The 23,977-nt window shown below is 42.3% G+C and overlaps 1 protein-coding gene across 1 annotated transcript in view; it reads right to left on the reverse strand.

The window, feature by feature from the left end:
* Window positions 1-23,977, reverse strand: part of LOC130081162 (inactive rhomboid protein 2-like) — a 134,825-nt gene that overhangs the window by 25,786 nt on the left and 85,062 nt on the right. The window contains exons 7-11 of the mRNA XM_056246119.1: window positions 23,781-23,909; window positions 21,623-21,741; window positions 21,269-21,481; window positions 19,640-19,751; window positions 19,117-19,191 (exon numbers count right to left, since the gene is read on the reverse strand). Of these exons, the coding sequence (XP_056102094.1) occupies window positions 19,117-19,191; window positions 19,640-19,751; window positions 21,269-21,481; window positions 21,623-21,741; window positions 23,781-23,909 (648 nt within the window). The remainder of the gene's footprint in view (window positions 1-19,116; window positions 19,192-19,639; window positions 19,752-21,268; window positions 21,482-21,622; window positions 21,742-23,780; window positions 23,910-23,977) is intronic.

The raw sequence follows: 23,977 nt of genomic DNA on the forward strand, positions 1-23,977 counted from the left end.
TTGGATCTTTCTGGATGCCATAAGTTTAATTAATTAAGTGCTGCGAGAAAAGCCTATACATCTAAACATCTCGTCACGCGCAGTATAGCCGGCTAGCCGAAACTCCTTCTTTATGTGTACGGGTGTGACGTAATGACGCAAAGACATGCTCGAATTTCCTGCGGAAACCCACCAGTACCACTGGAATTAAAATCATTATTACAAGCTAACCGTTTTGAATCTAGCTATGGCAAGCAGATAGTTTTGACCACTGGCAGAATATGTTTTTTTTAATATAATTATTTTGGATTATTTTTAACTTAAAAAAGTTACGGACAGCAGCTTTAAGTGAAGCATGTAAAATCATGGAAAACAAATAAATGCTCTAACCCAAAGGTGCCTTTACAGCAACGAAATGCAAGTTCTCAACATGACAGTTTGATTGTACATCCAAAGGAGAGATCAAGCATGCAAACAAGCACATGCTTCAATGCACTATAAACCTTCATCTGCAAAGCAGAAAAATTTAAGTTCCTATGGGCCTGAACATAACATTCACACACATTTGTTGCCTCCTCAAATTACCTCTCACGTTTCTACTCAAAGTCCTACCTTGTATGATGTTGTACAGCAGCAAAATAACATTACTGCTCAATTGCTTTAACAGCAAGCTTTGGATCCCTTCCACCTCAAAGGATATTAGAGTTTAATGGAGATCCATTGCAGTATGGCTCTTTTGAACAAGCCATTGAAAAAAAATAAAAAAACAGGTGACAAGCAAGAATGCCTTTACTATCTAGAGCAATATACAAGAGAAAGCCCAAGAGAGTTAGTCCGTAGTTGTCACAATATGACAGCTGATCAAGGATATGATCGAGCAAGAATCTGCTCAAAGAATATTTTGGCAGTGAAATTAAAGTAACAGCAGCATATATGGAGAAGGGCATGAGCTGGCCTATGATAAAGTTTGAAGATGTTGATTATTTGTTGCTTTTTCAATTTTTGTGAGAAGCTGTTGTAATGTAATTGAAGATTTACAGCATATGGATGAAATGAATGTTCCATCTAACCATAAATTGTGATGAAGCTGCCTTACAAGTTTTGAGAAAAGTGGAGGGCTGCTGCCTGTGAGCTACAAGAGTGTCGTGGCAACAGGGCCATGTTTTCTGATTTGGTGAGGTTTATTGAACATCAGGTATTGAACATCAGTCTTTCTGATCCATTGTTTGGCGATTTACAGGGTGCACAGTCATCCTTTTCATTTTGTGTCAAAGCTAAGCCTAAATCTACCAGTAAAGTCCTTGCAACTGTTGCAGCTGTTCATACAGTTTCAGAGTTTGTTCATCTGAAGTACAAATCACCTGTACTAGTTCTGCTCAACCAAAAGACAATAATAAAATGTGCATTACCTGTAAAGGCTGCCATTCATTGGAAAGGTGTTCTCGTCTAAAGAACATGATACACAGAGAAAAAGAATAAAATATATCCTGTTTTGGGTGCTTGAAGACTGGGCATGCAAGTAAAGATTGTAGAAACCCATTAATCTGTGATGTCTGCAAAGGCAATCCACCTTGCTTCACATGGAAACCAAAGTAGGTATGGGCGATATGGACTTAAAAATATATCACGATATGTTCTGGCATTTATTGTGATAACGATATCAATGACGATATAAATATAATACCATATTCACCACTGTTTTTGGTTACAAGTGATAGCTGCATGCAAAGTAAAATGTACCCTTCATCAAATAGGCTCTTATAAAATACCAATTACCGTACATAAAATAATTAAAAAAACAGTAAAAATCCAAACACCATCCCTTGCAGAAATGGAAAAGTTGCATATACATACATTTCTTCTGTAAAAGTGCAGATAATGTTTAAAGGAGCATTTCACCCATTTCAACATTAATCTTTATTGAAAGTGGGTCATATATGTAGTTGAAATGTAAAAGAAATTTTGAATTTGATGCCCTCTTGACCAAGAAAAGACGCAAAACAACACTTGTTGCAAAACTTGATGCAAAACAACAACTCCCACAATGCACCACATTGCACAGCTCCTTAAGCCACTCCCACTAATCCAGAACAGCGCAAACATCAGAGAAATCACTCTTCCGTCTACAAGGCAAGCTGCCACCAGAGTTTGAAATTCATTTCACACAAAATTTCTAGTTAGTTGGCTGTGGCGAGCAGGACGAGGCAGAGGGACGTGAGAGGACGGCGCGAGGCCGGTGGCGTGAGTGCTAATGAATGACACCTGTGAGACGCACCGGTCTCGTAACTCTCACGGAGGAGCGGAAGCATAAAAGGAGGAGCGACGACAGTGCAGATCGAGAGAGGAACAGGCCTGATTTTATGTTGTGTTTTGTTTCTGTTGTGTGTGGCCAGCAGTCGTCCGTGAGTGCCTGCTGGCTTATACTGTTGTTTTGTATTTGTTTATTTTATTAAAATGTTTGAATGTTCACCGGTTCCCGCCTCCTCCTTCCCACAACAACGAACCCCATTACATTGGCAAACTCATTAGTGAATTACTCCTCGTTTGTATTTCTTTCTATATGGTGAATTATTGCATGATACCGGGATGTTCAGTCAGAACATATGCGGTGCGAAACTAGGATGGTTCACATCACAACACAAACGTCCGTGTACTTGTCTGATTCAGAGATTTTGTCCAGGAGAAATTGCCATCGTTGAAATTCTCTGCAGCAGACGGACTCTATCTGTGTCCGTAGCGCACAGCGAGAGCACAGGCACCAGCAGTCCGCCTCAGCTCGAGCCAGTCCGGGCTCCTCATCCGCGACAGGCAGGTCTTCTGCCTCGACTGCAGAAGCCGCAGCAGCCGCCTCCTGTTCCTCCATCAGCCTCAGCTGCTCTTCACTATATTGCGGCTCGTAAAGATAGCCACGAACATCGGATTCGAGCAGCAGAATTTCAAAATCCTCTTCTTCCATATCATGTTTAGTTTCTTCCGTCATTGTCGTAACTTCCTATCTCCACAGCGCTTGTTAGCTTAGCTTCCAAACAAGATGGCTGATATTGATTTCAGTATCTGCAAGTGAAGTCCCACCCACTGATCTGTAATAGGTCTGTAGCGTGAGTGGGTCCCACACCCTGGATAAATGATGAGCTAGTGTTTGTAGTCTCAACCCTTATACAAAGAAATGGGACTTCCTGCTTTTTATGACGTAAAAATCGTCATTTTGCGTCATAAAAAGCAGGAAGTGGAACACTTAAATCCTTATTTCTCCCATCTCAGGGGAAAATAAGGGAATAAACCATGACCATTCAAAAATATGACTGGGTTTCTAAAGATACAAAGCTTAATGCAAATGGGTGAAGTGTCCCTTTAAATAGTGCAACTATACTGAAAAACATCACACAGTAATCATTCAAATCATTTACAAGTTTGAAATGTAAAAAAACTAACAACGAATAGTTATACTTATACTACTACGAATTCTGATACTAATAACAATATAAACCACACTAAGGATTGATGAGCTGCTGGGTTCATGAATATTATCACGTCTGCGTTTGCGCATTAGTTTCTGCTTGCTCATAAAAGCTGAATAATTCCAAATGAACTCCATTATTTTTTACAGGAAAATACAACAAATAATATCATTTACATGTAGACGTCATGTACACTTCAATTCTGCGTGGTATGTAAGACTCTCTCTCTCATTGAGTGTGTGAGAAACACTGAGCGCTCTCAGCAAAGTGACAGCAAGTCGTGCGCCTCACACTAGTGTTTACTGCGCGTCAAATACACTGTGCATTCATTGAGATGAACTGATATAGTGGGCTTTACGGATCACTTGACGGAGAGCAAAACTCTTAAGCGCTCAGTCAGTGTTCGCCGAGATGGGCGGGTGAAAATCTATCTGTGTGTACCAGTTCCAGATTGTAGAGGTAGTTCATTCATTCATTCATTTAATTTATTTATATAGCACAAATAAACACAACAGAAGTTGACCACTGTGCTGTACATAGTTGAAGAAAAAATATAAAAACACAACATTAATACAGAACTAAACAAACAATAAAACACTACGTTTGCATTCTTTATGTCAGGGTTAAGAGTGAAATGCGCAGTTAAAAAGATATGACTGCAATTTGGACTTGAATTCATACATAGATGTGGCAGATCTCACAGATAAGGGAAGACTATTCCATAGCCTAGGACCAGCCACAGAGAAAGCACGGTCACCTCGCAACTTCAGTCTGGATTTTGGGTGTACAAGTGTTAGTTACTCGTTTAGCGATAAACTTTACTTCAGCTTCACGTCCGCCGTCCCCAGACCTAATGCTAAATCTACCACAACACTGACCCAAGGGCGAGAGCCCTGAGTTCATATGATATGGGAAAATAAAAGCCGACAGGGAGTGGGCAAATAAGAATGATATAAGGCAACATGGTTACCTTAAGTAAACAAGGGTGCTTAACACTGTATAACAGTCAGGGAAGGCCTTAGCCTGCCTGAACTGAAACTTTGCAGTTTGCGGAAGCGAGTCCGGCAGAACTGAGCAGATTAACTAGACTGATAACAATCTAGCTTGAAGAGCGGGAACTTCCAGGTTATAGAACCTTATAAATGTAGACGGAGAGCCCCAGCCTGCCACCATACAGATATCTTGAAGAGAAATCCCACTGGACCAGGCCCATGCCTCTAGTGGAATGAGCTCTGACACCCAGAGGGCAACGACGGCCCTTAGATGTATAAGCCAGTAAGATCGCATCCACTATCCACCTGGAAAGGCTATGTTTCGAGGTAGCTAGACCTTTAGTGCGGCCACCAAAAGAAACAAAGAGCTGTTCTGACTGTCTGAAAGCAGCCGAACGTTCCACGTAAATTCTCAGGGCCCTGACTGGGCAAAGGAGATTCACGTCACACTCGCTGTCAGATCCAGAGAGGGCTGACAGGGAAATGACTTGCGCTATGAAAGGAGTGGCAAGCACTTTGGGGACATAACCATTGCTGTGTCAGAAATCTCCCACTACTCACTATATAGTGGACTATATAGTGAGCTCGCCATTTTGTAGTGCTGTCCGAATGTATAGTGATGATTATTATACCCTATATAGTCCACTCAATGTATCCCAGAATGCATTTTGAAAAGTAGTGTACAACCGATGGTCACTAACCCAAGCCCTACATACCATCATGCATTGTGCTGATCGTAAAAGACCAATCAGCATCATCTTCATCTTTAACTTACAATTTGACGACGTCTAGCTAGCGTAGCAAGAACAGCACGTCGTTTTCTGTGTCTAGAAATCCTGTTTCTTTTGCTAATCCGCAAAATCTTCTGAATCACGAGAACAAACAAACAAAAAAGATAAATATTGAGTGGCATCTCCACAGAGTCTAAAAGCTGTTTTATTAAGAGTATTATGAGCAAGATATTTGATAACGTAGATCTGTTTTTTTTTTCCTAATGTCGACAGGCAAGAGAAAACGGTGTGGCGCGAAAATGAAAATATATGAAATATGTGTATTAATTTTATTTATGTTTATAAGTTATAATCATGTGTGGAGTAACGCATTATAACAGAAACGGCCAGAAATGACTTTTAATTTTACAATTTTGGAGAAATAAGCTCAATATAATATAATGTATTTATATTAAAAAAAATCTATTTAGCCCAGAGCTGGCTCGGCACCAGCTGACAGATGATGGCGCGTTTAATCAACGGCGCCGAGAGACGATCGAGTAGTGTCCGAAAGTGGTGTTTCTATTATGCTGGTGAGCTCACTATATAGTGCTCTACTCCCTACCCCCTACATAGGGGTTAGGGAGTAGTGGTTTGATTGGAGATTTCGGACACAGCCCATGTCTCGGTCTGAGGATGACCTTGGAGTCATTAGGCCCAAACTCAAGGCACGACACGCTAACAGAATGTGCGTGTAAGTCACCCACCCGCTTGACTGAGGCGATAGCCACCAGAAAGGCGGTTTTTAACGAGAGATACTTAAGTTCCACAGACTGTAGAGGTTCAAAAGGGGCACCCTTCATGGCCTCTAGGACCAAGGAAAGGTCTCATACAGGAACCGAGGGGGTCGAGGAGGGTTCATCCTTCTAGCTCCCCTGAGGAAGCGGACAACAAGGTCGTTCCTACCCAGTGACTGGCCGTGCGAATGTTTGACAAACGCAGCAATAGCCGCCACATATACCTTGAGTGTGGATGGGGATCTGCCCTTATCCAAAAGCTCCTGTAGGAAGGAGAGAACCTCTGATACCCCACAATCTTGTGGATCCAGGTTGCGAGCTGAGCACCAACGAACTGTTCTCCCTGATACGCTTGATTACCTGTGGTAACAACGTGATCGGCGGGAAAGCATAGAGAGGGCGGCTGGGCCAGTGATGGGCCAGCGCGTCCTTGTTCTTTGTGAAGCATATTGGACACTGAGTGTTGTCTTGTGATGCAAAGAGGTCGACCTCCGCTGTGCCACAACAGCTGAACTGTCAGAGGGTGGAGAGACCATTCCCCTGGGGGAATGTTGTCCCTGGACAGCCTGTCTGGACCCACGTTCAGATGACCTGGCACATGCGCCGCTCTCAGCGAGAGCAGGTTGTGCTGAACCCATACAAGGAGGCGTTCTGCCAGTGCATGAAGGTTCCGTGATCCCTAGCGATTTATGTAGGAAACCACCGACATGTCTGTGCGGACAAGGACATGGTGGCCCTTTAGAAGAGGAAGGAAGAACCGCAAGGCGTTCTCAACCGCCTTCATCTCTAGACAGTTTATGTGCAAGCGCTTTTCTTGGCTTGACCACAGGCCAAAAGCCGGTCTGCCCTCGTAGAGGGCGCCCCAACCCGAATTGGAGGCGTCTGTCGAAACCACTTTCAGTTTCGAGATTAGCCCCAGGTTTACACCTGTCTGATACCAGCCGACCGCCTTCCAGGGCTCCAGAGCTGTGACACAGTTCTGAGTTACCTTGAGACGTAAACGACCGGATGCCCATGCTCGACGCGGAACCCGCGTCTTTAGCCAGTGCTGTAAAGGGCACGTGCGAAGCAGGCCTAAACAAAGCACTGCTGAGGCTGAAGCCATGAGGCCTAGAATCCTCTGAAATCTTTTGAGAGGAGAGACATCGCCTACTTTGAATGACATCGCCAGGTGCTGAATACACAGAGCGCGCTGTGACGTCAGCCATGCTGTCATTGACACAGAGTCCAGATCCATTCCCAGAAAAGAAGCTTTCTGACTGGGAGATAGCGAACTCTTGGTCCAATTGACTTTGAGGCCCAGAGCCTCTACATGGCTGAGTAATAAAGCCCTGTGCGTCATAAGATCCACCTCTGACTGGGCCATAATTAGCCAGTCGTCCAAATAGTTCAGTATTCGCACACCCTGTTGTTTCAGGGGGGCGAGCGCTGCGTCCATGCACCTCGTAAATGTACGAGGTGCTAAGGACAGGCCGAACGGAAGGACAGTGTACTGGTAGGCCTGACCCTCGAAGGTGAATCTTAAGAAAGGCCTGTGACGGGGGGCTATTTGTATCTGAAAATAAGCGTCTTTCAGATCCACTGATATAAACCAGTCTCTCAGGCGAATTTGCGCGAGAATTTGTCTGGTTGTAATCATTTTGAACGATCGCTTCATGAGAGCTCTGTTCAAAAGCCTGAGATCTAGAATGGGACCACCATCCCTTTTGGGTACCAGGAAGTAACGGCTGTAGAAACCCGACTCGCTCTGGTCTAGAGGGACGGTTTCTATGGCGCCCTTCAAGTACAGTTTCATTATCTCGGCTTGAAGCAGATGAGCTACTTTCTAAACTACTGTAGTTCCGACCTGGGCTTGAAAGCTCGGGGGTCGGCGAGCAAACTACAGTGAATAGCCTCGTTTTATAATGGTCAGCACCCAATCTGACATGCCCGGGATAGCTTCCCATGCTTTTGCACGTATAGCTAGGGGTAGAATGATATCTGGGCTCTGGTCGCTGTAAGCTAGGGACCCGGAGACCTGATAAATTGACACTGTGCTTGCAGTGTTTATCTGAGGCAGCGCACTGAGACCAGCAGCGGGCTGATTTACACATAACATTCTGGTCACGTGGGCCGAGGAATGATTTATGCGTGTGTGCGGCACAGAGGGCGCAGTGTTTAACAGTAAGTGTGCGTGCTGAGAAGCGGGCACCTTCTTTACACTTAAAACACAATCGGCATGAAACGCCTTTATTGAAATAGGCCCTGAATGAGTGTGTGTCACTGAATGGGCCGTGCTTATGTGTAATAATAAATAATAATAATAATAATAATAATAATTCATTACATTTATATAGCGCTTTTCTAGGCACTCAAAGCGCTTCCCATGGAAGGGGGAATCTCCTCAACCACCACCAATGTGCAGCATCCACTTGGATGATGCGACGGCAGCCATAGTGCGCCAGAACGCTCACCACACACCAGCTTACTGGTGGAGAGGAGACAGAGTGATGAAGCCAATCAGTGTATATATATATATATGGGGATGATTAGGAGGCCATGATGGACAGAGGCCACCGGGCAAATTTGGCCAGGATGCCGGGGTTACACCCCTACTCTTTCGAGTATGACCACAGAGATGACCACACAGAGAGTCAGGACCTCGGTTTAACGTCTCATCCGAAGGACGGTGCTCTTTGACAGTATAGTGTCCCCGTCACTATACTGGGGCGTTAGGACCCACACAGACCACAGGGTGAGCGCCCCCTGCTGGCCTCACTAACACCTCTTCCAGCAGCAACCTGGTTTTCTCAGAAGGTCTCCCATCCAGGTACTAACCAGGCTCAGCCCTGCTTAGCTTCAGTGGGCAACCAGTCTTGGGCTACAGGGTGATATGGCTGCTGGCTAGGGGTGAACACTGGGACGTGGGCACATTTCCTACATTTAAAACACATTCGGCGTGAGCCGGATAAACAGACAATGCTCTTTTTGAGATTTATCTGGGTCGCCGTGAAAACGGCGTTTGGGTAAAGGCGTACAGGGTTGTGCAACTGGCTCGTTGGCTGTAGAATACACATCTCCAGTCACCGCAGCCGCGGAAACTGTGAGGGCGACACGTGCTGATTTCAAAGGCGGTCCGGCCGCAGCGGGGCTCGACCTTCGCCGTCTTCCTAGAGTCAGGAAGACTTTGGTGGCACAGGATCCAGCGTGATCTTGGGCCTGGGTCCCCGAGGAGGGGGCGGCTTGCGACGGCCAGCCGAGCTCGAGCGTTGGCGCTCTCTTGGTCGATGACGCTGAGAAGCTGATGGAGGAGGCGGCGGGGAGGCTGTTTTCCGGGCAGGCGGCTGTTCCCTTGAGCGCCCTGACGCGGAACTCGAGCGTCGAGGGATGAAGTGCCGCATAGCCTGCGACGACTTCTGGACCTCCGAAAAACGCTCAACAAACCCATCAACAGCCTGTCCGAAGAGCCCGGAAGGAGACACATGCGCGTCAAGGAAGGAGGCTCTGTCAGCGTCCTTCATGTCTGACAGTGTCAGCCACAAATGTCTCTCAACAACGGTAAGGGCGCCATGTAAGGGCGCCATGACGCCATGTTCCTCCCGATGGCCTGGGCGGCGGACTTGGTGGCTTGCAGAGCTAGATCTGTGGCGCTTCTCAAGTCCGTAAAGCTGTCAGGGTCCGTGCCCGCCTCATCCAAGGAACGGAGAAGGTTGGCCTGGTAAATTTGCAGCACTGCCATAGTGTGCAGTGCTGAGGCAGCCTGGCCAGCGGCGGTGTAAGCGTGACTGACGAAGGTGGAAGTAGTTCGGAAGGCTTTAGAGGGCAAGGCGGCCTTAGAATGCCAACCAGCGGAGGGCGGGAAAAGATGCGTTGCGATCGCTTCCTCGACCGGAGGAATGGAGACATAACCCTTGTCCTTTGCGCCATCCACAACGGAGAGCGTCGAAGAGGCAGATGATCGCAGCCTGGCCGAAAAAGGAGCCTTCCAGGTTTTAGACAGCTCCTCGTGCAGCTCGGGGAGAAATGGGGCGGGCCTTGTGGGAGGCGCTGAGCGGCGACCAGGGAGAAAGCAGCCGTCGAGTCTGTTGGGCGTGGGCTCATCGGGAAGCGACCAATCCAGGCCGAGGTCCCCCACGGCCTTCGTAAGGAGGCGGAGAAGTTCGTCGACGCTGGCTCTAACCCCACTGGACTCCTGAAGAGGAGGGGTGGGGACCGGAATAGAGCCCGACCACTCTTCACTCCCCGACGTGATAAGAGAACAGCCGTCCTCTTCGTCGTCTCCTTCTAGCTCGTCACAGGCAATGGGAGCGGCCGAAGTCGGGCGCTGTCCATCCGTGAGCGAAACGGGGGAAAGTGAGGCACGCGGGGATCCCGCCGGCGTGCACTCGTGAACCGGAACCTCCACAGGTGACCTCTGAGAGCGCCGCTTTTTACGGCGCGGCGTAGAAGCGGGAGGCGGAGGCGTGGTGTCCACATTGAAGATGGCTAATCGAGGCCGCAGGGTCGACAAGGCCATGATGTCGCACTCGGGACATCCGCCCTTGGACAGCGCGTGGTCCGCATGGTCCCGGCCCAAACAGGAAGCGCACAGAATATGGCGATCCCCGTTGGCGAGGTGGGCTCTGCACGAGCCACAGGAAACACAAGGCATTTGCAGCAACGCCTCAGCTCTTTTAGAACTACAAAACGTGAGTGTCGCAGCGGCGAACACACACGGAGCAAGAAAAGGATATAGGTGCCGGATAGCGCAGCAGGAACAGCGACTGAAGGCGGCGAGAAGACGACCGGCTTCCTCAGTGAACTCGTCCCGCTGAAAAGGCTGTTCGACGGCGCAGGTTTCTTCTCCGAGATCCAGCGATGAAAACCAAAGCGCATCCTATCGAGCTCAGGCTTATATAGGCATAAGCCACGCCCATTCGTGCAGGACGTGACGACTGAGGGCGCCAGGTTGCAACAGTTGCCGCAGAGCAGGCAATAGGCGCGCAAGCTGCCTCGCCTAGGTTTTAAATTAATAAAAAATTATAAGGATAATTTTTGGCTTCAGTATTCTCGAGAAAGAGGTTTTCCCATAGCGTAAGCTAGCTTACACAACACGAGACTACTCTCGTAAGAGAACTGATTCTTACAGGAACAAGACGCACCATACTGCGCCGTACTTTAGACCAAGAAAGGTCATTAGACACATTCATGCTCTCTGATCTTCAAATTTCAAGCCTAGATGGACAGACTTTTGTGGATTTACCAGAGCTGTATATTCAAGAATCGATGCCTGTGAGCAAGAATAGCATTCTCACTCAGGATGACTTGAAGGATTATCCATATCTGGAGAGTATCAGAATTCCCAGTATTAATGCAGACGTTGAACTGTTGATTGGTATCAATGCATCAAATCGTATGGAACCATTGGAAATTATTAACAGTCAAGGCGGAGGACCATATGCAGTCAAAACCCTATTGGGGTGGGTCGTGAATGGGCCACTAAGAGGTGGTAATAGTGACAAAGAATGACTGGCAGTCCTGGATCTCAATTGCCAGGCTGGAGGATCTGTTGATTGCTCAATATAATCATGATTTTAATGAGAAACTGTCAGACAATGATTTTGCCATGTCCAGAAATGACCAACAGAGTTCATGGAAATAATGGAAATCACAATCAATTTTGAAGAGGGTGATTATTATTGTAACAGAATGACTGGCAGTCCTGGATCTCAATTGCCAGGCTGGAGGATCTGTTGATTGCTCAATATAATCATGATTTTAATGAGAAACTGTCAGACAATGATTTTGCCATGTCCAGAAATGACCAACAGAGTTCATGGAAATAATGGAAATCACAATCAATTTTGAAGAGGGTGATTATTATTGTAACAAACTGCTCTGAGAGACGAAGATTGAGGATCCAAATGCAGTATTTATTTAAAGGGTTATCCACAATCGTAATCCAAATCCAGGCAAGGGTCATACACAAACAAACAATCCAAACAATAACAGATAAGGGCTGAGGCAAAGAGAGAAATCCGAGGGGACAGGCAGAGAATCAAGAAAACCAGGGGACGGGAGAAACAGGATACAAACACGCTCAGAAATGCAGTGAGACACATACAAGACTTCGCAGGGAATGAATGTGAAAACCAAGCTATTATAGGGTGAGTTAAACAAGGTAATGAGACACAGGTGGATGCAATCAAGGATGATGAGACCAGGCAGAGAGTTATGGGAAATGTAGTTTCATTAGGGAATGACAAGAGTCTGGGGTGAAGTGCCCTCTGGTGGTGGTAATGATGGGCACTCTCACTGGTAATCGTGACGATTATACAGACTTACATGAAGTCTCCAGAAATTATCATGCCAAACAACCACAATGTTGCAGAACAGCGTGTCCTAGGTCTACAAAGAAAGTTTAAAAGAAATCGAGAATATCAGCAAGAGTATACATATTTTCTGTCTGAAGTTATTGACAAGGGATGTGGAGAGGTAGTACCACCTCACCAGTTGAAACGGGAAGATGGTGAGGTCGTTTGGTACATACCACACCACCATTTATATCATCAGAAAAAGACAATTCTAAGAGTAGTGTTCGATTGTGGTGCAGTGTTTAAAGGAACCTCTGAATGGTCTGCTGCTGCAGGGTCCCTATCTCACCAACTCTCTGTTGGGAGTTCTTACAAGGTTCAGAAAGTCGCTTTAATAGCTGATATACAAGCCATGTTTCATCAGGTAGAGGTTTCTCAGAAACGTGGACTTTCTGTGTTTTTTGTGGTATCCTTGTGGTGATGTTACACAGAATGCTATGGAACATATGATGCAAGTTCATCTTTTTGGGTCAGTGTTTTCATAGCACCAAAGACTTTGGACCATCTGAACATGCTCAGATCCACACCTTCTCTGACGCCAGCGAGTATGGCTATGGGACAGTGTAATACTTGAGGTTGGTGAATAGTAGAAAAAAAGGACTACAGTTGCATTTATGTTAGAAAAGTCAAGATTTGCTCCATTTAAAGCAAATAACAATCCTGAGGTTGGAACTTACGGCTGCTGTTCTTGCTGAATGAGTTGATAGAATGCTACAAAGGGAGTTGCAGATTCATTTGGACATCTGTGTTCTGGACAGACAGCATGACTGTACTGAGATATATCCAAAATGAAACTAAGCGGTTCCACAACTTCGTAGAAAATAGAGTGGCTGTCACAAGAGACTCAAAAGATGTTGTGCAACGGAGGCACATAAATTCAAGTTTGAATCCAGTTGATGAGGCATCTGGGGGCTTGGTGCTGAAGAATTTTTAGCATGTAAGAGAAGGCTTAAGGGGCCTGTTTTTCTTTTGAAGGAAGAAGAAGAAGAATGGCCCAAGTCCAACATGAATTAGTTGTCAATAATGCATTTCCCGACGGGCCCCGACTTATTTATGCCCCTAGGGCCGCCATAGTTCCCACGCGGAACATAATTTTCACGTCATAGTTCACACGCGGGCCAGCCTCGGGCCTGTTTTAGGCTTATCCTTCTTTTTATATTTTAGACATTATTTAAAGAAAAAATTAGAAGTTGACGATGGAAAAACAAACATAGAAAGACATTTTATAACCTATCACACTGACATATGTCATATGACGAGATGTGCTGCGCTGTTGGAAACAACAGGAGACCCTGCTACTGCAACTGTCAAGACTGGCTCGCTCTGAGTTTAGAGTCCCCGCCAGCAGCAGTAGTAGCGAGCGTGGAAGAGTTATAGAAGGAAGGAGGACTGGATTAAAACCTTCCACTGTGGATGCTGTGCTTTTTCTCCACAATGCTCTGTAAGAGAATGTTCTTAGCCATGTTAGGAGGCTGTCTTGTTTTTCGCTTGATTGGACTTTATTTTCATTAGTCTAACTGTTGGAAACTATTGGAAATAAGAATGGCCATGTTCTGTAGTGAAGACTTGATTTTTGAGGTAAGATAACCTGCATGTTTGTTTTTTATTTTATTTTATTTGTTCAGATTGTATAGCTCATTTCGTTTGCGAGCGCTATTGTGACTGCGAGCAGCAGAGCAGCCTGCCTCAGCTTTTCAAAAATGTTGTTTTACTGTGGTTGTGATAATAAACATTTAAACTAACTGTCTGTATGATATGCTTGAAGTGTTTTATATCTATGGATTTTATTGTAGCCAAGTAAAGTGTTGATTTGAGAGGCTAAATTGATCAAACATGTTTAACTAGCTGTCGGCTGCTTGGTTGTGATTTAAAAAAAAAACTTTAACAAACAAAAATTGCTCCGAACATTTGCCTAAATTAACTTAATAAAGAAATGAAAGGAAACATAACTTCTTTGCCATTGAAAACAAAACTGAACTATTTTAATGGCTGCAACAGTAGTATAGGGCAGGCTGTGTAATGGAAAAAAAAGCGGGCTCCAGTCGGACTCGGGACGAGAATTCTGATGAGCTGTCGGACACGGGCCGGGCTAGGGCCTAGATTTGAGGCCCGTGCAGGGCTTTAGTTGTCAATACCTCCAGATGACCCAGAGGTCAAAGTGGAATGCACGGCACATGCATGCATAGCATTATTAATCCTTTCACACTTGAGTTTAAAATATTCCAACTGAGTGACATTGCTGAAACTGATATGCATTTCAAGATGCACAGAAACTTCATCCAGAGACAGGATACAGCATAGCATATTACAGCACATGGCCCAGTTGTTCAAAAAGAAAAAATGATTCTGAATTTAAATTAGAACATGATGTAGTCCACTCTTGGTTTTGATATGAATCAAACATTCATTATGTGTTGTTCAAATGTTTTTAGAAGGATATATTTGATTCAGGAAAGTTTTATAATCCTGATCCCAGCAGAAAGGTGGTTTCAGGGAGTATTTCAGGAACTGTTGTGTTTCCATTACAGATTTGCGCAAAACTTTTGCGATTTTTTCTAACTGTCGATAAAAAACTATTGCGAAATGACGGCGTTTCCATTAACTGATATTATGCGACTAAAACGTCTTTTTTTCCTCTCGCGATAAGTCATTCCAAAAATCATGCCAACGGACATTGGTAGGTTTATAGCCTATATCACAGCAACCGCACTAGACATTATTATTATTATTAATAGAAGGACGTGGTGTGTTATCCAAGCATTAATGGCAGTGAAAGGCATATAGGCTAGCCTAAGGAGTTCCTGGGTGTTTCTCCCTCATTTCTGCTCCGAGGTCTTGATTGTGGCATTTTTTTGAGGTTTAGAATCCAGTATTCCCGTAATTATTGTTTCTTTTATGAATTTAATAAAGAACTAGGCCTATGTCTCATATTATGTCCAAACGGTCAGTGTACTTTTGTGTCCATTCGTTTTTCCTTATTTAACCCGTAATTGCAAAACGAAAAATTAACGGTTGTTGTATTTTTAAAACGCAAAGTTGAACACCAAAATTTTAATTTGAACTGTAGGCCTACACACCAAATGCTGCGCAAAAAAAATATATATATATAGACGAATTTTCAGATTTTTGTTTATGACTTTTTGCCCCTTTATTAAACATTTAAAATATTCACAAATTATTATGACATTTTTTTTTTTTTGACTGGTTTTCAGGCCAAATTAGAACCGCAGTGCAAATTAGATATTTTTCCCGTAGTGCTGAATGAGAAGAGCCATATAACCACAGCCTACAGAAAGGTGATTTATAGGTGAGTTATAGGCTATAATAAATGTGTCTTAAAAAATAACGAGGCATTTTAATTGTTTATTAATAAACTATTGTTTTCTAAATCAGTGTCGGCTAAAAACATATCTCCGCTGTAAGGCGGATGCGCCTTTAGAGAGAAATGCACCTTTCATACGGATTACATAATCAGAAGGTATTAGCATTCGATTCGAATTGGTTCGTGGACATTTCAAGCTTTAGCCTACATAGGCAATATTTTGTTTCAGTTCACGGAGATCATGAAACCGCGCTTGATTGTTTTATTTTATTTTACAAAAGCACGTTTTCTTGTTATTGTGAGTTTACACAAATAAAAGTAGTTGCGAATAATGTATTATTATTTTCTGTATGACCAGAAATGAGTATTTTAAGTTGTTTCCACTGTTGATAGGAAAATTCAAAAGTTCACACCCGCGCCTCCCTGCCATGCAGTGCGCGCTCCACACTCCGCACAAACACGAATTACATGAATGACGTGACAAATTGCTTTGTTCCTTTTTTGGATAAAATCGTCTTCTAAATATGTAGCCTAAAAAATTTTATAATAATGTGATAATTATTTGCGGACACGGACCCCAAACACACCGCGTCTTCTAAGTCAGGTGACTGTAAATGCGCAAAAACTGTTTCCATTGCAGTTTTGCGAAATATTCCTTTTTCGAATTGCCTGAAAAACCACCTCATGCGAGCGTAAAAACGTTTTTGCGATAAACGAGAGTTTTTGCGAAATGGACGTGTTTCCATTGTGCATATTTTCAATTCGCAATTTCAATTTGCGCAATTTGAAGGGTAATGGAAAGAAGAAAAAGGTCCCCATAAAACAACACTGAAACAGCTTTTAATATCAAACAAAAAGTATATATTTAATTCTAACTTATATTGCATGTAGGCCTACTTTGTTCAGACGGTTTCAAAGAAATTGAAAATGGAAGGGGATGTTTGTATTATTTTATTGTTCTGTTTTGCTTCAAATACAAACACTTCAAGTGATCCCACTCTGACAACTCTACCTGTTGTTCTTTAATGTTTGTTTGAAAAAAAAAGCCACATGGATTACCTGATCCTAGATATTAATCATGGGTTTTGAACATCAGAGCCCTGAATAGAAGCTAAACATAATAATGAGCTATTATCTTTTACTACCTCAGACAGTCCCACCATAATTTCACAGGATGATTTTTTTCTCAGATGTTTGCAGCCTAAAATGACTGCACTTGCTGCGTTTATTAATTTTTGAGATTATTCAGAGGAAAAAAAAGATTAAAATAAAAACTTAAAATAACCTAACTGCACAAGTGGGCACACACTTGTATAACTCGGTATGTGGCTGAGTTCAGAATTAATTAATCATTAAGCTTAATTTGAAATGTACACACTTGTCTTCACCTGAAGTAACTGGTTACCTCCAAATAAATCTAAACTTGTAAGATTTTTCTGACATCTTGTTTGCACAATACTACAAGAGCAGTTGTCCACAAAGAGCTTACAAAACAACAATGGGATCTCATTGCTGAAAGGTATCGTTCAGGTGAGGGCTACAAAAAACTTCCCAAGGCATTAGATATACCATGGGACACGACACATTATCAGGAAGAGGGCGTTCCTCCAAAATTGATGAGAAGACAAGGAGAAAACTGGTTAGGGAGGCAGTCAGGAGGCCTGCTGCAACATTAAAAGAGGTGCAGCTCTTTCTGGAATGTACTGGTTGCTTCCTAGGGCCTAGGTGACTATTTCCCATATTCTCCATCTGTCTGGGCTATGGTGCAGGGTGGCAAGATGGAAGCCTTTTCTGACAAGACAAAAAAAAAACCAAGCCCAGCTAAAATGCACTATACATTATATCCAGTCACGCAAAACCATGTGGAAAAATGTTATGTCTGATGAGACCAAGATTAAACTTCTTGGCAAAAATTGTAAAAGGTATGTTTGGAACAAAAACAACACAGCACATCAGCAAAAGAACACCATAACCACAGTGAAGCATGGTGGCTGCTTTTCTTCAGCTAGAACTGGGACTTTACTGAAGGTGGAGGAAATCATGAATAGCTCCAAGTACCAGTCAATTTTGACACAGAACCTTCTGAACAACACCCCAATGACAAAAAATAATGCAAATTTTAAAAGAAAGATTGCAAGATTAAAGTGTAAGTAGCTGGTTAATCTTATGGATTGAGACATTTTTTAGTAATAGGCCCCAATGAGTCGGTGTTAACAGAATCTTATCTGATTGTATAGTCTTAAAGTCTCAGGGTTCCCACAGTGATGTGTATTATCATCTCTGCTTTTCTCTGTTTATACTAATGAACTTCAATGTAACAGGGAAGATCTCACTTTAATCAAATACGCTGATGACTTGGTTTTAATTTCTTGCCAAACAGACATAAATTGTTATTTTGAGTATATTAAAAGTCTTGTACAATGGTTTGATAACAGTCATCTAGAATTGAACATTGAGAAGACAAAGGAATTATGCTGTAGGAATCAAAATAGGACAGGTACAGCTGGCCTCCCATATGAACAAGTTATTATAAAAGGTGTAAAGATAGAGCAAGTTTCAAATTTTAAATATTTAGGTACAATTATTGATGACAAACTCTCATTCCAGGAAAATGTGGACCATATACATAAGAAAACAAGACAGAGTTTAGGTCTACTCAGGAAGTTAAGAAATTTTAGTATTGATAGGAGGATCCTAAATATTGTTTACAGATCGATGATCGCAAAGTGTTAAAGATGAATTTCTGTCCAGGACATCTGAACAGACAATAAAGTCAAACTAACATAACATTATGACAGCATGACAACACTTCAATGATAGCAAGACATCACTCCAAAACACATCTAATTATCAAAAAAAATGGCTTCAACAAAGAAAGATACATTTTTTGGAATGGCTCAGCCAGAGCCCAGACCTGAATCCTACAGAAAATCTGTGGAGGGACCTGAACAGGCCTGTGCACAGGAGAAGCCCTCGCAATTTAACAGATCTGGAATGTTTTTGTAAAGAACAGTGGGAAAATATTCCCAAGTAAAGATGTGCCAAGCTGATAGACATCTATCCAAACAGACTGAGTGCTGTAATAAAATCAAAAGAGTGCTTCAGCTAAGTATTCATTCAGGGATGTGATGTTTTTTTCTCTCTCTGAAATGTCACTTTGGTATTCAGTGGCAATGCCTAGTGTGTAATTTTTTAATTAAAGGTACATTAAGTTCTAATATTATTTATCTTGGTTTAATTTTTTACATCACAAAAAACAGCTGCCTAAACATGGATTTGCAGACTTGTTATATCCAGTGTAAATATAGCAGTTTAACATTAAAACTTTAGTAACTTCCAAAAAACATCCTGTGTGCTTGTGCACAAATAAAACAAATTATTTTTTGTTAGTACTACAGGACACAGTGAGTGTATATTAGCAGCATTTGTTGTTTGTTTTTGGGATCTGATAAAGAATTTGGACCCATTAACAGTGTCTATCTGGTTGTTAAGTCTGACGTCGTGGATCACTCTATGTGTCACTTACAGAGCAAGGACCAATCCAGAAGTTCTCCTGCTGCACATGCTTTACACTCTCATAAATTCCTTTGTTTCTCAGTACCTTAAAAAAAGAGGGGGGGGGGGGGGGGGGGGGGGGGGGAAATGGAATGGATAATGGGCAACCAAATGTATAATAAACAGTTTTGTAATTGCTCACACTCTTGTGGAGTTACACGTCAAGTCAAGTCACCTTTATTTATATAGCGCTTTTTACAATACATATTGTATAAAAGCAGCTTCACAGTGATAACATGAAAATAATACAACAAAGTTTGTTTCTAGAAGAAAATTGCGTCAACGTCCACCTTAAGTAAGGCAGATCAATAATATTGTTGAATATTAAATGTACCCAACTAAGCAAGTCAAAATATCAGAGCACCCCCCCCCCCCCCACAGAAAGAGCTGCATAATGTCCGACATAACAGATGTAAAAATGGACTGTTATATAATTACATAATATATCTTCCTATAGCTTAGAGGTCTTCTAAACACTCTTTTTGTTATCTTACCAGCTGAGTAGTGGTATGCTGGGCAAAGCCCACAGGAGCAAATCCATATGTAATGCAGGCCAGCAGTGTTATGACAATATGCACAAAGGTGATCCAGTAGGTAAAATATGGCCTGACAAAGAAACAATTAATGATCACATCTTTCTCTGAATAGTTTAAAAACAACATCTAAAGGCCCTTTCACACCGGACGCGTAACGAAAAGGCGAAACGGAAAAGCGAATAGTTCGCGTCAAAACCATTCACATCAGCCGCGACGCGAATTTGCGACGTTCAGAGCTTCAACATTCCAAAACTTTCGCGCCGACAGCTGAGAAAACACGGACACTTCATCATCATCATCATCCAGTGAAGACGAGCTTTTCGTTTTCTTTATAAAGACAGAAAAGAAGGTTTTGTGTGCACCCAATCTTAAAGAACAGAGAGTCTGAAGGGGAGTATGCTAATCTTGTAAAGTAGCTAAAACTTTGCCACAAAGAACCGGCCAAAGTAAGCATTATGCATTAAACATTTGAATTGTTTATTAATAAAGTGTTTTCTGTCAGTTTTCGGTATGAGACGCGCTCCAGTTCACGCGCCGGCGCCTCCGTAGCCTAATTATATTGTCTACTATATTTGCTTCTTATTCCTATTAATCCAGGCAATTTGTTGATAAAACATTGATTAAAATTAAGATACAATTTATACAAAACGAAATTCACTTTAAAGGAAGGCTTTCTACAAAACAAAACTTAATAAGTGGTCAAAATTATGTCTGACCCATTCCAAATGTTTTCGATATATTGGGCATCTTATGATCCTTACTCATCTCATGCGGTTCCCTTTTCATATAGATCATCAACATAGATGAAATAAAAAAAATTGCATTATATTATTTAAACGTATATATGAAACGTATGTTTTGTTTGAGTTTTTTAACTTATGGGCCTATTTAAGCGTCACCCCGCTCTGCTTTATTTACGCTCATGCTCTGGTGTGTGGCCTATACATGCATGCAAAAATAATATGAAACACACAACCATTAATGTTGAAAATATTCCAAATCAATTATTTCCCTCCTAGTCAAAAATATTATAAATCATCAGCACGCACTTCATCAACTTGCCGGAGACACCAACTATCCCAGCTATTTTATCCCATGCCTCGTTCTTTTGCTGGTAAGAAACACCGCCATGTCATAAATGATAGGGTATGCGTGCGTTGAGATGAGGAATAGGCAATATAAAAATGCTGTCATTATAAAAGGTTTCTAGTTTCAATGTATTGCTTGTTTTTAGTTTACATTTCATGTTGTGACACTTCTCTTCTCTCGCACATAATGCTGCTACGTCAGAGCAGCCAAAGCGTCAACAAGCTTCGCCTTTGTTTCCTTGTATGTGATTGGCTGAAGCCTTTTCTGTCGCCGCAAAAGTAAAAAGAAATTGACATCGAAGCGAAAAAAGAAAACTCTTTTTTCTGCCGCAGCACATTCGCGTTCGGTGTGGAAGCACTCATTACACAAACAGCTGATCAAAAAATAAAACTATCGCGCGAATTATTCGTGCGTCAAAATCGCGTCCAATGTGAAAGGACCTTAAGGCTGCGAAGTTCCTGGTGATTTTGAGGAGCCTAATTGGGTTTTCTTACTCACCGATGACTGTGAAAATCTTCTAGTTGTTTCTGTACTTGGCTGCTGAGGCTGCCTCTATAGTGTCGGTTCAGCCACTTCCCCACCACACCCATCCCATACTGACGCTTCTGCTTATCAAACGCAAAGTGCTTCACTTTGGAGGCAATTCGACCGCCACGATGAGAAGAGGCTTTCCTAGAGGATGTCACAGTTTTGGGGATATTCTTTTTTCCTCTGGAGAAAAAGAGAAAAGGAATGGTAGGATTAAATCAGGTGAGTACTAAAGTGAAAAGCTACTGAATAGGCTTTGTAAGGCATGTTATAATTGTGTACTGTCATAATTTAAATTCTTTAAAACATCTGCTTTTAACTTACAAGCTGGGGAATAATATTCCCTCGCCCAAAGAAACATTTGCCACAGGACAAGAAGCTGATAAAGGAGGTGACTCAAAAACATCATCTGCCATAGAATAAAGCTCCTCATGAACATCAACCTGTGAAAGAGAGGAACAGAGACATTCATTAAAACGTGTACACATTATCTATCTATCTGTCTGTCTATATAATAAATATATATATATATATATATATATACACACACTCACCTAAAGGATTATTAGGAACACCTGTTCAATTTCTCATTAATGCAATTATCTAATCAACCAATCACATGGCAGTTGCTTCAATGCATTTAGGGGTGTGGTCCTGGTCAAGACAATCTCCTGAACTCCAAACTGAATGTCAGAATGGAAAAGAAAGGTGATTTAAGCAATTTTGAGCGTGGCATGGTAGTTGGTGCCAGACGGGCCGGTCTGAGTATTTCACAATCTGCTCAGTTACTGGGATTTTCACGCACAACCATTTCTAGGGTTTACAAAGAATGGTGTGAAAAGGGAAAAACATCCAGTATGCGGCAGTCCTGTGGGCGAAAATGCCTTGTTGATGCTAGAGGTCAGAGGAGAATGGGCCGACTGATTCAAGCTGATAGAAGAGCAACTTTGACTGAAATAACCACTCGTTACAACCGAGGTATGCAGCAAAGCATTTGTGAAGCCACAACACGCACAACCTTGAGGCAGATGGGCTACAACAGCAGAAGACCCCACCGGGTACCACTCATCTCCACTACAAATAGGAAAAAGAGGCTACAATACGCAAGAGCTCACCAAAATTGGACAGTGGAAGACTGGAAAAATGTTGCCTGGTCTGATGAGTCTCGATTTCTGTTGAGACATTCAGATGGTAGAGTCAGAATTTGGCGTAAACAGAATGAGAACATGGATCCATCATGCCTTGTTACCACTGTGCAGGCTGGTGGTGGTGGTGTAATGGTGTGGGGGATGTTTTCTTGGCACACTTTAGGCCCCTTAGTGCCAATTGGGCATCGTTTAAATGCCACGGCCTACCTGAGCATTGTTTCTGACCATGTCCATCCCTTTATGGCCACCATGTACCCATCCTCTGATGGCTACTTCCAGCAGGATAATGCACCATGTCACAAAGCTCGAATCATTTCAAATTGGTTTCTTGAACATGACAATGAGTTCACTGTACTAAAATGGCCCCCACAGTCACCAGATCTCAACCCAATAGAGCATCTTTGGGATGTGGTGGAGCGGGAGCTTCGTGCCATGGATGTGCATCCCACAAATCTCCATCAACTGCAAGATGCTATCCTATCAATAAGGGCCAACATTTCTAAAGAATGCTTTCAGCACCTTGTTGAATCAATGCCACGTAGAATTAAGGCAGTTCTGAAGGCGAAAGGGGGTCAAACACAGTATTAGTATGGTGTTCCTAATAATCCTTTAGGTGAGTGTATATATATATCTGTCTATCTCTCTCTCTCTCTATATATATATATATATAGATATATAGATATATATATTCAGTCAAGAGCTAAACAAATATCTTTGAGTAAAATTTTCAACAAAAAAAAACTTTTGTTTGACAGTGTCACTTTCGCATACTTTCATAAGAGTACTTATGTAAATATACTTTTTAAAATAATAAGCGTTAAGTGCAAACAATGTAAAAAAAAATTACACTTAAGTGCATGCTTTTTGGAATAAATTAAAAATGTATTATAGTTTAAATTGAAAATGAATCCAATTAGTTAAAGTGGGTTATAAAAGCACTCTTAAGGAAACCTTTTCATGTAACTTCACAATTCTATTGTCTTTGAAATATGGTTGAAGTATCTTGCCAAAGGTACCGACAAGCATTTAGTCAACACATCAAAACAGGTGTGACATAAAAAGGTTATTAAACTAATTATTTAAAATGTACTTTAAGGTAAAACGTTTAATTTATTACAAAGTGCAATTTTGCAATACATATTTGTGTTAATAAACAGTCATGAATGTGTACTCTGAGCAGACTTAAGTAGCATTTTATTTCATTAATATAATATTATCTGCAAGTGCAGTTTTCAAAACAAAATATAGGCTACTTATAAGATTTGAAGATTTCAATACAAGTAAGCACAGAGGAGAGGAAAAGATTGGAGACAAACCCAGATAAATATACGCACTTTGCTAAAAAAAACTAAATCAGAGGTGTCCACTGTATCCACAGTGTCTTCCTCGAGCCAGCTGTGCCGAGCAAAACTCCTCCTCTGAAATCCACGTCCAGTTTGAGTGCCCTGTAGACCCTGTCGACCCTACAGGACCATAACATGTCAGGAGAGGACAGTTACCACATGACAACTTTTATTCCAATATAATACAA

Source organism: Rhinichthys klamathensis, unplaced genomic scaffold (genome assembly GCF_029890125.1).
Source record: "Rhinichthys klamathensis goyatoka isolate OS25496 unplaced genomic scaffold, OSU_Roscu_1.1 h1tg000036l_1, whole genome shotgun sequence".
In the NCBI taxonomy this organism is placed as follows: domain Eukaryota; kingdom Metazoa; phylum Chordata; class Actinopteri; order Cypriniformes; family Leuciscidae; genus Rhinichthys; species Rhinichthys klamathensis.